The sequence below is a fragment of the Castor canadensis genome, chromosome X (genome assembly GCF_047511655.1).
Source record: "Castor canadensis chromosome X, mCasCan1.hap1v2, whole genome shotgun sequence".
NCBI classification, from domain to species: domain Eukaryota; kingdom Metazoa; phylum Chordata; class Mammalia; order Rodentia; family Castoridae; genus Castor; species Castor canadensis.
Genome location: NC_133405.1, coordinates 133,208,786 through 133,224,730, shown reverse-complemented (window position 1 = coordinate 133,224,730; position 15,945 = coordinate 133,208,786). Strand labels below are relative to the sequence as shown.

Sequence of the window (15,945 nt, the reverse complement as noted above, 5' to 3'; positions counted from 1 at the left end):
TTATATAAAATGAAGCATTCTCTTTGTTAAATTCTTTTTAAAAAGACTGTTGAGAGGTCTTTACTGGATGAAGTTAAATCTCTAAGTTATTTTGGAGAGAACTGAACCTTTCATATTTAGTCTACTCATTTAGTAGAAACCCTGGTTATTTCAAAGTCTTCTGAAATTCTCCATGAAGACTCCCTATTTGTGATTTTTAAGGTTAATCATTCTGGATTTTCCTGCCTTTTCAAGTACAACGTAAGTTTCCAAGCTTGACTAAGCAGTTTTAAATCTTTAAATGCTACTGACATATTGTGAGAATTGACTGACAGTGGCCTGTGGAATTGATTAGTGAAGGTTAAGCTCTCGTGAACCCATAATGTGCGTGTTCATGAAGGCAAAAAGCATCCAGCTTACTCTGTTATGTAAAGTGAAAACCCATTATGTGCAGTTACTTATGTTCCAATAAAATTTAACTTATCTCTAGTGGAGGGACTTGGTTTGCCTCTTTTGATTCCAGAGGACTGAGGCTTTCCTAGTCTTACTCAGAAAATGGAGGTTGAATATAAAAACACATACATTGTAAGAGAGATAGAGTCTCAGGAAAGAGAACACAGAGGCCTCAGGAGGAGTAGTAGCATGGAGTAGTTCCAAATGCAGGAATAGTTTATGATCCTCCTTAGCAGGGGATCCTGGAATCCCCTCATGTGATGTTTCTCTACAGTGTGTTCTCTCATTTAGTAAGTTTTAAGCTTGATAGGTAAATCTCCCTTATAGACTGTTTGCTCATCTGCTACATATAAATCATTCCTCTAAACTGATATTTGTCCCTATCATCACATTCCATTTTGACTCATTGGTCATTCCAATGTAGTCATGTTGAATATTCAAAAGTTCTGGAAATCTTCAGCAGAGAAGAAATCCCAGCAGGCCTTGAAGGTTTCATTCCCCATTACCCACTCCTAGGATGCCCTAGTCTGAGGCTACTGAGTCACATGTAGTTCACTGATTACTATTTCTTTAGGATCAGCTCATGGGACTTGGTACCTTGGTAGACATGCCTCCAAGGCGATTCTCTTGAAGTTACTGCCACTTCACTAGGGTCTTCTACTCTTGTTTCTTCCACCAACTTTCTTAGACTTTCAGGATCCAAAGGCAGGTACAATCAACATTTGCTTAGAGTCCTTGTAAACTCATCTTCCATCAGACAAGGGACTGTAACAGATCTGTTCTTTTTTAGACCATGGAGAGAAAACTCAATGAGAACAAAGAAAAAGAAATGTTTTCAATATATTATTTTGTCACACACATCATCATAATTTTGACTTGCTTGAAATCTCTCAGGAGTCTAATCTACTTCATGACCATACTGGGATTTTCATGTTAGGTCCCTCACAGGCCTCAATCAAGATTAAGAATTTTTGACTCTTGGCTGGGAGGTAACTCTACCTATGAGCAGCCAGAGATGTAGGAAGTTGGCAAAGAATAGACCATGGGGTTCTTGTGGCCACCACATCAACAGTGGTGGTAAGGGGAGACATTTCCTTTGAAAGCAACTGATAGTTCTCCAGTGCAACATATTTAGCCATGAATGATGTAGAGAATCGCTGGAAAGAATACTTTGGAAGTTGGAGCTTCAGGGTATTTTAATACTATGGAAAACACTATGTACAGATTGCGTGGGTGAGCTTTTGGTGCATAACAAGCATCCCCCAAATTCAATGTCATAAAATAATCGTTATTTATTATTCCTCATTCAACTGGCCAATATAGGCTGGAGCCTTAAAACCTCTGCTACCCCTGGCTTCTCATAGAGGCTTGAGCTCTTGTCTGTTCTTTATGTGTCCGTTCTGGCATCCTTGCTGAAGGGCTGCAGTTACCTTGAGAAGGTCTTCTCATGGTGGTGACAGAGCACATGCCCAAACATGCAATTGTTTTTCACTTGTTATATCTGAACCCTGTCATGTGACATGCTTTGGCCAAAAGAATGTTACCAGAATCAAAAACTGTGTATGTGGAAACTGGAAAGGAAGGTGGCATCTAGTGGCAAGGCATGTTCTGGGGAACAAAGGAAGATGAAGTCAGTCTGCCAAATAGACCAATGCTTCCAAGACAGAGATAAGAACAGAACACCTATATTAAGGCCTGATGCTCTCATGAAATCACCACTGGACATCCTTGACAGGAAACACCAACACTGACCTTCTCAGGACAAACTGAGGCACAGAAGTTTATTTACATTCCTTTTTTGTCCCAATCTTAACCACCCAGGTGATCCACCTGCTGTCATCTACACAGATTCCTTTACCTCTAGATGGAAAAAGGTTCATCATTCTAGAATCTTCTTACTCAGCACAAACTCCAAAAAGTACCTTGCTGGCTCTAATGAGTGTATCAAAAACAAGAACTTTGGGTTTTCTTACAGTGTGCTTTCTTTTAGTCAAAGTAATTCTTTGTAACGTATAGGATGTATCAGCCTTTTATTGCTGCTGAGAAGAAAGCTCCAAGGTCTCAAGCAAAGCCCTTACCTCCTGGAAGACTGGCAGCAGGACTACCATTCTTGCTTTGGAAATGAAATCTGTCAGAAATGGGAAGATTGCTCAGTTAATCTTGATGGACACATTTTCCATCTCAATTCATATACTCTGTATTTTCAAGTCATAGATTCTTGGCCTATCTATGTGTGTTTCATGGAGAAGGTTGAGGCAGGGAAGGGAGATTTATTTACCACATCGGATGTGCTCTGGTCTCAGCATCACAATTCACTGAAGCATGTTCAGCAGGTACAAAGATGTTGCTTTTGTAGCTCATTGTAAAAGGTCTCAAACATCCTTACAAAACTTATTGCAAGTTCAGGTCCCCAAAGTGCTTTTCTTAGTACAAAGAGCAGAATGATGCTTCATGGGAGAACATTTTAGTTTGGATCCATTCATACTGGGAAATAGACAGAGGTTCATTATTTTCACATCACTTCTTGTGAAAGCACAAGCTATTGAGCAAGAAAATGGTAATGCTATTGGAAGGTTACCCTCAATGTTTTCATAACCTTTCAGTGGCTTCCTATTTCAGTCAGAAGGAAAGACCAAGTCCTTCCAAAAGCCTGTGTGACCTGCACCCATTCCCCCCATCATGCTTTTACTACCTTCCTCACTGCCTCCAAACTCCTACCCCACCCCTCACTGACCTCCAGCTCTTGCTAGGCATGCTGTTTTTCGCCAAGCACATTGTACCTCAGGACGTTTGCATGTCACAGTCCCTGTGCTGCAACTACTCCTCCCCAGACATTTTCCCAGCAACAGAAGGAACATTGCATACCGTCACTTGGCCACTTGGCAGCTCTCTCTCCTGTCTCTCTTCCTAAATTTTCTCCTTAGTATTTATAATGACCTGACATACCATGTACTTTACTAATTGATTGATTTATTCTGTCTCTAAACACTAGTGTGAATGTTTTATTTTTTGTCTGCTTTCCTCATGCATTCCTAGAATAGAGAACTTAGTGGGTGTTTAATAAATTGACTAAATGAATAAATGAGTGTATTATGGAGTTATTTTAGCGGATTAAGCGAACTGTCGTATGGAAAGCATTTAGAATAAACAATGCTTAGCACAAAATTAATGTTTAATAAATGTCATGTTATGTTATGATGTTATAATCATATAATAGTTATTGAATGAATGATGTATTGAAACATTAGATACTATTACTTTATCATGGAGTAGGAAGAGGATAATAAAGCTATGGATGTTTTACATATTCTAATTTACATTGACAATGGCTGCTATAGGAGATAATGGGGTAAATCACTCATGTCTGCTTTTCATATCTAAAAGGTACACTACAACCTGCCCTTTCCTGTGCCCACTTAGTTTCCTCTCTGGGCATTTGCACACATAGGGGTGAGTAGGGTCAAACAGATTCCATCCTAGGAAGGTTTATAAGGATGAAATAAGGTACCAGGGCTTGGGAAGGTAGCTCAGTGGTAGCACACTTGCCTGGCATGTACAAGGCCCTGGGTTCCATCCCCAGCATCACAAAAATAGAATAAAAGAAAAAAAGGTAATTGATGAGTGTTAGCACGTGGCACATAACATGTTAGTTCTGCTTTTCCCAGTGTTCCAGATCACAAACAGCAAATACACTCGTTTCTGTTTGAGGGGGGATTTTAAACATGTATTTTCCTAGCTGGTGATATATACCTAAAGCACAGATCCTAGAGCACTTTCATTGGTCTTCCTTAACTCTTCTTAACTACACAGAAGGACAGCAGGATTCCTTCTTCCCTATTTTTCTTTATTACATTTGAACAAGATATTGTCCAGATGGCTTATAGAATAGCATCATCCATGGTATTTTAAAATGATCTTCTTTTACTTATTAGAGAAGATTAAAGACAGAAAAAATCAAGTTAAGCCCGTGTCATTGAAATAATCTTAGCTTACTTCAAGGAGATTTCTAGTGTTCAGACTGATAACTCTTCCCCCGAAGAAGGCTGCCATGGACAACGTTCATGAGTGGAGGCTTCATTGGGAGCCTGGGGAGCTGGTCTTTGACCTGACTGTCTGATCTATTACCCATGGGCCCTGAGTGACAATAGCCATGATTTTGATCTCAGCTTCCTTATTGAGAAAATGCAGATAATAATGCCTGCCTTTATTTCTCCCTCATTCTCCCTCATTTTGTGAGTCAAAAGCTTTTTGGAAATTTCTGAATGCTGTATAAATTTCAACTTTGGATTATTGAAAAGACTTCTAAAGTTAAAGAATTAATGAAAAGACTTTTTTAACTCACTCAAAACCCTTTCCAAAAAGGGTTCCAAAAGTAAATGCCAAGGGCCAAAGGGGAATGTATTTGTCACCACCAAAATAATCCACATTCCTTCAATTTCATTATGACCAGAAGTCACAGATGCTACGTACTGAGGTGGTTTCTCAGCATTTCAGTGCTAGCTTGGTAGTTTTCCACAAAGAAGTAACTTTTTCTCTACTTATTAACGCAATTATTTATTGGGACTCTATTAAGTACTAGCCACTGTTCTAGGTACCTGAGATAAATCAGCAAATAAATCTTGAGTTCCTAGGGTGGAGAATGTAGGTGTAACTCAGTGATAGAGAGCTTGCCTAGAATGTCTGAGGCCCTGGGTTAGATGCAGCACCACAAAACCAAACAAAAAAATAAGTTTCTTACTCTCCTGGAATATATATTCTACTGTGAAGAGAAAAATAATAATAAAAATAAACACAAAAGTAAATATGTTCTAGGGCACATTAGCAGGTGATCAGTGCTATGGGAAAAAAATTGAAGAAGATAAAGGAGATCGGTGGTATGGTGGTGCCAAGCCACTTAAAAATAGCATGCCAGGGTAGTAGTCTTTATGAAGGTGATCTGTAACTGGGTGCTGGTAGCTCATGCCTGTAATCTAGTTACTTGAGAGACAGGGATCAAGAGGATCATGGTTCAAGGGAGCTTAGACATAAAGTTAGCAAGACTTCATCTCAACCAACAGATGGGTGTGGTGGTACGCACCTGTCATCCAGCTACACAGGAAACATAAATAGGAGCATTACAGTGCAGGCCGCCCCATGCATAAACATGAGACTATCCCAATAATGACTTTAGTTATTTTGCTTTAGCAAAAAGGGGTCAGGGGCATGGCTAAAGTAGTAAAGCTCTTGCCTGGCAAGGGCAGGACCCTGTGTTCAAACACAAGTGTCCAAAAAAAACCTACAAAGGTGATATGTGAGCTAAGGCTTGGGAGAGCAAGGGTGAGCCATGCATGCATCTGAGGACAAACATTCCAGGATAGAATAGCTAGTTCTGCCTAAAGCAGAACTAGGCCAAAAGTTTTTAAGCAACAAGGAGACAATGAAAGATGATAACCTCAGGTCTCTGTACATTTTTTCCACTCTCTGCCAAACAAAGACTAGGTTTCAAAACTAGAGGTGTTTGCCAATCCAATGCCTAATACATACATTGATGCCTCTTTTCCCTGTGTGTGCTTTTCCCACAGTCACATGACACAGGCAATCCCATTTGATGACCCTCGGTTTGAGAGCTGCCAAATCATTCCTCCGGCTCCTCGCAAGGTGGAGATGAGAAGGGACCCTGTGCTGGGATTTGGTTTTGTGGCAGGAAGTGAAAAGCCAGTGGTCGTTCGCTCGGTAACACCAGGTAAGGATACGATCCTGCTTCTTAGGACCAGGGGACTATCTGCCACACCCTGCTGTATAGTGTCCCAGGTGTCTAGGGAATGTTAGGTGAGTTTTTCTAGAACCTGGAAAAAGTATTAAGCTGCCAGGTTCATCATATCACTTGACTCAGAGAAAATACTGATCCATCATTTGTAACCATGGAAATGGGTGACTTAGGAACATTTGAAGGCAAATAATCAGAGGCAGGCACCATACTGTAAGTAAGTACCTGATGAATTCTGTAGGGAAAAAAGCAGAAAGTGATGTTTAAGTTACACTACAATTTAGTCATTGAGGTAATTGAGTTATTTTACAAGTACGCACTCCCTTCCCTTCCCACTTGGGGCAGACTCTGTCCTCCTGCCCTTTGCTGTTGCTCAGAACCAGGTGACTAACTTTGACCAATGGTATATTAGCAAAGGTGACAAGAACAAAGGCTTGGGATGCCCTTATTCAGTTTAACTTGTTTCTTGGACTTCTACCATGGCCATGAGAAGGAAGTTTTTCCCCTATTTGGCTATTGCCCCTTCTGCCCAAGCCCCAGCACGAACACTTGGGTCAGCATTCTGTCAGCCAGCAGCCTAGAGCTCAGTACAGACCCATCTGCAGCTTGAAGTAGAATTGCTCAGCCTAATCAATGAGGCTATGATCATCCTAGAGACCCATGAGCGTGAGAAGAAAAGATTACTGGACTCCCTACTGTGTTTGGTGGTAGTTTGATATACAGCAAATGCTGATTGATATGCATATCAAATTTCTTATATTGTACAATATGATAATGGACTTTATCTCAATCATTCACATAAGAACCTACTGAAGTTTCAGTGTCAACACCGCTAGCTACAGTAATGTCTAAATTAGTCTGACTTTGCCTTTCCAGAAATGGTATGCTTTGATTATTGATTTATTATATACATTTATGTACTTATAATGGACTCAGATTTATTTTCAGAGAAAAAAAAATTCTCCTTTATGTCATTGGTCTCCAGGATTTGTCAGATCAATAACAGAATTCAGTAGTAAAGTCCTACACTTGAGACCCCAGATTCTGACATTGAACTGCCCAAGTTTGAGTCCTGCCTCTGCCCCATATTAGGCACTTTAGCTTGCATGCTTATCCCTCACTTTTCAGTTAGATGTAACTTCTTGTGTAAATGTCAGTCATGTAATGGGGATCACCGTAGTATCTAACTTATAAGGGTATTGAGAGGTATATAATTATCCTTCCATATCAGTTCTTTTTTTTTCTTTGTAGTGCTTGGAATCAAACTTTCTTTTATTATTACTGGATTCTTCATTGACAGGTTCAAATTTGGCCATTGGAACCTGTCAATGAAGCAAAACAGATTTTGACTACTCAGCTGGTATAGATTCTTAAAGTCAATTACATTTTTAATTTTCCATTATTTTGACATGCCCCAGGCAAGTACCACAAATATAATCGACCACTTTAGACCTGTGCCGAAAAGAATATTGCTTTCCTTCCTGCCACTGTCTCATGACACAACTTACATCTTTGTCAACTGAGCTTTTTATTTTGTTAAATATGAATCATATTTTAGTTGTCTGCATGATTGTTGAATTTGACACAACTGAGAACTTTATTCTCAAATTAGGGTGTTGCTTTTTATTATAATAAAATAACATATATGTTTGGTTAAAAAATAAATGTGACAGTATAGAGGAAAAAGTAAAAATCAATCACCTGAATTACTACTACCAAGAGATAGCCATCTTTGACATATTCATAAAGAATATGTTTAGCCACAACAAGGGGATTGGACTTTGATCACATGATGAAGCGAGAGCACACAAGGGTGGTATGAGGATAGGTAAGACACCCAAAAAAACTAGATAGCATTTGTTGCCCTCAATGCAGAGAAACTAATGCAGATATTTTAAAGCAACAGAGGCCAATAGGAGAAGGGGACCAGGAACTAGAGAAAAGGTTAGTTCGAGAAGAATTAACTTAGAAGGTAACACACATGTACAGGAAAGCAATGCGAGTCAACTCCTTGTACAGCTATCCTTATCTCAACTAGCAAAAACCCTTGTTCCTTCCTATTATTGCTTATACTCTCTCTTCAACAAAACTAGAGATAAGGGCAGAATAGTTTCTGCCAGGTAGCAAGAGGGTAGGGGGAAGAGGGAATAGGTGGGGGAGGTAAGGGAGGGAGCAGGGGAAGGGAGGAGAAATGACCCAAACATTGCATGCACATATGAATAGAATAAACAAAGAAAATAAACATCCAAAGTCTTTACCATGGCTTTAAAGAACCTAAAAATAAAAAAAGATTATGTTTATCAAACATACTTCTGTGCACACACAAAAACACGCACATATTATACAGCATATATATTATATATGTATAGTGCTGTGTATATGCATACATATCTTTTCTAACTGGGATTATTTTTGGCATGCTGTTTATAATATTGGAATAGTTTGACACTCTCTCCCTATTCCTTCCACCTCTTTCCTTCTTTGCCCTCACCTCTGCTTAGCTTCAAAGACACTAATACCTACTGTAAAATAGTTTTGAGAAGAGTAGAAAAGAAGTGAAAACAGAGGTCAAAGAATATTACTTGCAGTTATTTTTCTGAGGGAAAATGTTGGTCAAATAAACTGTCTATTATAAAAATGATTCTATCCAAGTCCCAAGTGATTTCCGTGGTGTGACCAGATTTTCTATATGAGACAACCAGTTGTCAGAGGAAATGGCATGACACAGTTCTCTGAAAGGGGATGCTGTTTCATATTTTAGAAGTGTTTGTATGTTGCTTCTTCCAGAATTTTTGATTCAACTGCTTGATTAAATAAGAATATTTCCATCTGATCCAAAAGCATTGGTCAAATGTAAGAATATATCCTGTTGTTCTAAGAGTAGTTTTCTCATCAGAAGAATTCATGTCCATCCTTCAAACTTAATTTGATTTTTACTTTTAATTTTTGGCAGTAGTGAGGTTTGAACTTAGGGCTTCATACTTACTAGTCAGTGCTCTACAGCTTGAACCACACCTCTAGCCATTTTTGCTCTGGTTATTTTGGTAGTAGGGTCTCTTTTTGCCCAGACCAGCCTGGATCTTGATTCTCCTATTGCAAGCTTCCCTCCACCACTAGGGTGACAGGTGTGTGCCACTGTGCTAAGATATTGATAAGATGGAGTCTCATACCCTTTTTGCCCATGCTAGTGTCCAACCTCTGTCCTCCAAACTCTCCTTTTTTTTCTGTATTTGACCACTATTTCTAACCATTTTTATTTTGACTGAATCTGAGTGACTGTTTATACATTTTCTAATAGAATAATTTTCTCAGGTCATTTTACTGAATTCATTATGTGTTCAAACACTGAATCTCACTTCTCAGATCTGTGCAAAGAATATTGTCTGGCACTGCAATGGGTACATGCTAGGGTTTTCCTACTGTCTTTCTCCCCAGAAAGACAAATTTATGCTACAGCATCTTTGATGCGTATCAAGTGTCTGGGTGGGTGGAGAATCACTGAATGACTTTCAGTGTCTTGTTCTGGGCATGAAGTCTTCGTTCCAATTACTGAACAAACTAATGGTGACATTATATGAAAGACAGCATTACATCTGCACCTGTAACCCAGTGCCAGACCTCTGGAAATATATTGACAATTATAGTACCATATTTGGGAGATAATTGCACCAATCTTAATGTGAAAATAAGCCCAACAACTGTTCTGAGTTTTATTTAAATGCAAATTTGTGCTTCACACAGATGTGACTTGAAGTTTATGTGTTAAAAGATCTGGTAGTGGCCAGGCTTTGAATTGTGAGAGCAAGTTCAAAAGATATATTGGCCTTTCTGAACTTGGAAGAGTCTGAACTTGAAAGAGTCCACAGACCTGCACTGAGATTCAGTTCTGCCTTCATGCAACTTCCATCCCCTGTGTGAGCCTCAGTTCTCTCACTTTATGGAGGAAATTACAATATTCAGTGATGTTATCAGGCAAAACCTTTAGCCCACTGACTAGTGCATAATAACTGCTGGATAAGTATTAGTTTCCTACTCCCACCTTGGAAACCCAACTGAAAGAGCAAAGCAGCCCCTGACATCCAGGAGCTGTTGGGCCCTCACAGCTGGACCTTCTATTCTGTTGAAAATGAACAAGTTCACCAACTATCAACTGCGGACGCAACTACTCTTCTGACCGTGATTGATCAAGACAAAAGCAAAGCCCCTTTGTAATTATATGCGAGCACAGACACAAACATCCTAGCACACTAAAATCATGAACATGATCAACCATGTCCCTCTGCTAGCTGACATGAGTGACAATTGCTTCTTGTCAATTTCAGCCAGGTCTGCTACCTTCGTCTCACATTTCAGACAATTATTAAGATTCTCCTGATAGAATTACTTCCATTTGCTGTTAGCATCGACTCCATGGACATCCCCACTTCCATGTATCTGCCCCTACAATACCTAAAACAAGATCAAGTCTTATAATAAGACCTTTCTAACCCTCTACTTGTAGTGAGCAAGTAAATACAATTTTGTTCAAATCTAGCCATGCTCAGGTTGTTACAGCTTTGGCTACAAGCCATCAACACAGCTGATTAGCTACCTGTTGGGAAAATACCATCGTGTAGAGGACTCAGTATGCAAAGTACAGTCTGTTGACCAGCAGCTTGTGTGAAACTCATTATCTCAGAGTCCACTCCTGAATACTAACAGGATCCACAGGGGTTTCACAAGCACGTTATGGCTTTTATCTGTGTGTGTGTGTGTGTGTGTGTGTGTGTGTGTGTGTATGTGCGCGTGAGAGAGACTGGGGTTTGAACCCAGGGCCTCATGCTTGCTAGGCAGGTGCTCTTACCACTTGAGCCATTCTGCCAGACATAAGCATGGTAAGGTGTGGGAAGCGCTCCTACTCTGAGTCTCAGTTTTGCCCATGATGTTTTAGAGAAATCTGAATGCCTGAGTCCCACTCCCAAAGATTCTGATTTAATTGGTCAGGGTACAGCCTGATCCTCACATTTGGTCAAAGAACACCAAGTGTGACCGGGTTTTGTTTGTGCTGATAACACCATTTCCTCATGAGTCATAATAATGAGAACAGGTTTCAGATGGGACGTCTCAGCTGTCTTTCGCTCTTGTTATTTCCAGGTGGCCCCTCAGAAGGCAAGCTGATCCCAGGAGATCAGATTGTAATGATTAATGATGAGCATGTCAGTGCGGCACCCAGAGAGCGGGTCATCGATCTGGTCAGGTAGGCGACTCGTTCACCTGTGCCCTGTTCTCTCTCGAAGGCTGCTGCTTAGCTCTGAGCTTCATCTGGCAGAAGAAGAGCTTCCTATGGGCAGAAGCACAAGTCTACACTATTGAAAATGCTGGTGACATTAACCTCTATTGTAAAAACATATGCTTCTTAAATACACAATGCTAAATTGTCTGCTCTGTTAACACTGAGGGTCCATTTGCTTCAGCTTAACATTTTTTATGACTCCTATTTCCATTGCTATATCCAAAGGTTGCTTTTTTTTTTCTTTCCAGAATTACTAACATGTTGATTTTCCATAATCAGGGAGATCAAAATGCAAGACCTAAATTCAGCATTAAGTGATGAGTAATTATATATACATAATCTCATGGATACACAAACATAAAGTTCACTGATTTTTTTCATTCTTGACTGAGTGATTCATTTCTGAATTTTTAGATCATCAACTGAAGCAAAAGGATAATTAAGTCAGTGCTAGGACAGGCAAAGGAATGAGTCTGGTAATATAAATAGTTTGTTATGTGATATTTTTAATTGGGTGCCAGAAAATGTATTTTATGTGATTTTTATAATATTGGTCAAGAATCCCCTTAAAAGTGTACTGGAGTTACAGTTTCTTGGAGAATTTAGGGAGAAAGATATCTTCAGAAGTTAGTTAAATGAAGCTGGGCCTATCATGTGACCAGATCCACTCATGCTACTGAGGTTTTAAGGGGTAAGGAGGTGTGCATATGTCTTTTATAAAAACTGATGTTTTTAAGCAAGATTAAAGTAGAAACACAAGCTATCAGAACACTCTAACCTAAAGGGAATCTCCTAACATTTATGCTCACTCATAATAAAAAGTGCCTCCATACTTTGGGAAAAGCATTAAGAGGCATATTCTTAGGGTCTTCTAGAGAAAGTTTCCCAAATTTAGTTTGGATTCTGCTTCACAAAGAAGTCATGACTGTCCAAGCATCCTTGGGAGAACTTGGAGAAGCATAAGAAGATAGGGAAGTAGAAAGGGAGGTGCTCATCTTTAGGGTGACCAACCATCCAACTTTTAGCATGGGAAAAGCCCAGGCCCTGGAATGGTTGATTGCTGTCATGGCCTGAATGTTAGTGTTCTTCCCACCCCACCCCACCCACCCTCACTTCATATTTTGAAAAATAATACCTATATTTTGATAGTATTAAATGGGGGGCATGGGCTTTGGAGAAGTAATTAAGTCATAAGTGTGGCGCCCTCATGAATGGGATTAGTGCCCTTATAAAAGAGGTTGAAGGGAGCTGCCTTGCCCCTTCTGCCATATGAGAATGCAGCAAAAAGATGCAGTTTATGAGGAATGGGACCTTGAATAGCTGCTGAATCTGTTGATACCTTGATCTTGGACTTCCTAGCCTCTAGAATTGTGAGAAATAAATTTTCATTTTTCATAAATTACCTAGTCTACTGTATTTTTTATAGCAGCCCAAAGGATCTAAAATAGTCACTTTACTTTAGGTCAAGCCTAATTGAATTGCACCTTCTCAGCTGGGTAGGAAAGTCATACCTATGGCATCCAGATTTCCAGAGAGCAGTCTTACACAGGAGTAAGCACTGAGACTTCTTCCTGTGTCAATAACAAGACCTGGGAATGGCTTCAAACTTTCTGTGGACCAGGACAGTAAATCTAGAGAAAGATGCTTTACTAGAGTACCTTTGGGAGGGAGCTACTAAGTCACCATTTGGGATCACTTCTATCTGGAGATACATGTGAGTGTCAAAAAGGGAGATACCTCATCCAGGCAGGCTCTGATCCTTGTATCGACTTGCATCCTGACGTGCCATCTTTGGGCCTAATGGCAGAAGTTGCATTTTGTTTTCCCCCGGGCACATGCCTCTGTGATCAGTTTTATTGATTTCTGTGCTTGGAGAATGATAGAAGAAATAATGTGTCTGTGTTTGGCTTTGCTGTGACTGAATTGCTGGCTGCAGGACAGAGATGGAGAAAAAGCTGTCTAAAAGCGTGATCACTTCCTAGCAATCTTACCTGGGGCATTTAGAAAGTTTTAGAATTTTTTTCCAATACATATTTTTTTTTCCTTGTTGTTTAATACATTGTGGAAGAAAATGACATCTCTGGAAACAAGGCACTCTCCATAAGACTTTATGTGTAATGGAATAAATGAACCAATTAAAAGAGGAGATGGCAAGCAACAACTCAGTCCAAATGCAGACTGCCATGCATTTTTACAAAGCCTGTGAGCTAAGAAAGGTTTTTACCTTTTTGGGGGCGGGGGTGGTGGTTATATTGTGACGGATGAAAAGCATATGAAATTCAAATTTCAGAGTTAACAAATAAACTTTCACTGGAAAATTACTGCGCTCATTGATTTACATATTATCTAAGGATACTTTCTCCCCATAACAGCAAAGTTGAACAGAGACCCGTGGCCCACAAAGCCTGCAAAACTTACAATCAGGCCTTCTACAGGAAAAAAAAATTTGCCAATCCCTCTCACATAGTGTGATTGTATTGTATGTTCTTAAATTGAGCCAAATTCAGACTCAAGCCCCAAATAATACACACAGAGAATTTCTCTCATAACAAAGTTGTGATTACTGTGAGACTTCCACATGCCTTAAAGAGATGGTTGTGTGTCAAGTGGACTGAAATGGAAACCATGCATGCTTTCTACTTCTTTGGCTATGCTCTAAAAGTTCTGTTTGAGAAGCTGTTTCATTCCTAGAATAAAGGCATATAGAGACTGTCCTCTGCACCTACAGCCTTGTGATATTAAGTAGAATGTGAATAACAAAAGGGTTCTATATGAGGGAGAGAACTCTGGTGAGGAAAATCATACCAGCATATGGCTTCTTTCCACTGAATAAGTTAGCAAGCATAACCTCTTGCTTATATATCCTTTCTTTACCTGTCTTCCTCATGAAAACTCTTGTCTCTGGGACAGAACTGTGAGACAGCCACCTAACCAAAACTGGAGAGAATGGGATAAACTTGAGGCAGTTGAGGCTTACAATCTTCTATGCCAGGAGAAAGAAAAACAAAGGAATGTCACTAGAAGAAATAAGGAGAACTTCTTAACCCACACAAGTCTTTAAAAGATAGAAGTATGAGACCAAACAAGTGACTTCTGTTTCTCTCCATTACTCTTTCTCCAACATCATGTCTTTTTTTCATGGTGCTTTGTCTAGATATCCAAGATATAAAGTAATCTCTTAAGCCCCAAAATCCCCCACTAACATATCCACCATCCTCATTGCAAGATACCATAATCACTAAGACATTGTCTTCATCTTCAAGGGACCTAAAATTCACTTTTGCTACCTATGATTACACCATTACAAACATCCCAACTGTACTATGGGTTTGTCAATAAGACATTATCCTAAGATAGAAATCTGACAAACATTCTCAATTTTCCTCTCCCTCATTTTTCCCTCCCAACCATCCATCCTTCTGGGCATCCACCTGTGTGTGTGTTGAGCAATTTCAACCCAGTAGGAGACAGAAATATGAAACTAGTCTATTTTCCCCTTATCACTGCCTTCAATCAAGGGTGATTAGATCTTCCTTTCCTGTCCATTAGCATCATCTTAGACAGAACCCATAGACATTTCACTTGCTAATGTCTAGTTTGAAACTCTAACTTTATGCCATTTAAGTTCTATCTCCTCCTTTCTCTACAATGTAAGTCAGACTCAACCTGAGGAAGGCAGATTTGGAGTGAGTTTATAGCTACTAAATCACCTCCCCACCTTCTTTTTAAACATCAAGAGTGCTGTGGTTTTGTTATTAGGTGTTTCCCAAAGGCCAGTGTGCTAAAAGCTGCTCTCCAGCCTGTGGTACTATTGTGGTGTGGAAGAACCTTTGGGAGGTGGAATCTAGTGGAAGGAAGTTAGGTCACGGGAGGACCTTGAATGGAATGTTGGGACCCTAGCCTTTTCTTCTCTCTTTGCTTCCTGGGTACCATGAGATGAACAGACCCCCCTCCACCATGCACTCCCACCGTGATGCTCTGTACACAGGCCCAAAGCCACAGGGCCAAACAACCATGAAGTGAAACTTCTAAAATGGTGAGCCAAAATAAATTTTCCCTCTTTAAGTTGACTTTCTCAGGTATTTTGTTATAGCAACAGAAAGATGACTAACGAAGTACATTTTTTAAAAAACCCTTTTCCTTCTCAATGTCCAGCCCCTCTTGGGTGGAGATCAGGTGAGGGAATAGAAGAATTGGGGTCTTCCTGCTTCATTGTAGGAGGGGTTCTCTGAGGGGACTGTTGTATGCCTCTGACTAGCATTGGCTGTTGACTCCCTTCATTTTGTTGGTACATATATGCTGCCTATCTTGTGATGCTCATATGTGAATTTTTTGGTGCCAAAAAACAAGGCCACTCAGAGGAGTCACCCCACTGCATCATACCATCCATTGCAGGTCTGGATTCAGATCTGTCACTCTCCTGTTGCTAGTTTTTCTGACCGGATCTCCTAAATAAGGCCCAGCAAGACCAGCTACTCTTCAAGATATCTACTTG

The 15,945-nt window shown here is 39.9% G+C and overlaps 1 protein-coding gene and 1 non-coding gene across 12 annotated transcripts in view; one reads left to right on the top strand and one right to left on the bottom strand.

The window, feature by feature from the left end:
• Frmpd4 (FERM and PDZ domain containing 4) overlaps positions 1-15,945 on the top strand; it is a 763,802-nt gene that overhangs the window by 641,488 nt on the left and 106,369 nt on the right. For all 11 annotated transcript variants that reach the window (XM_074064140.1, XM_074064139.1, XM_074064144.1 and 8 more), the window contains 2 exons: positions 5,994-6,154; positions 11,312-11,414. In XM_074064140.1, the coding sequence (XP_073920241.1) occupies positions 5,994-6,154; positions 11,312-11,414 (264 nt within the window). The remainder of the gene's footprint in view (positions 1-5,993; positions 6,155-11,311; positions 11,415-15,945) is intronic.
• On the bottom strand, positions 10,965-11,039 carry Trnaa-agc (transfer RNA alanine (anticodon AGC)). Its single transcript has one exon. It is a non-coding gene; the product is annotated as a tRNA-Ala (tRNA).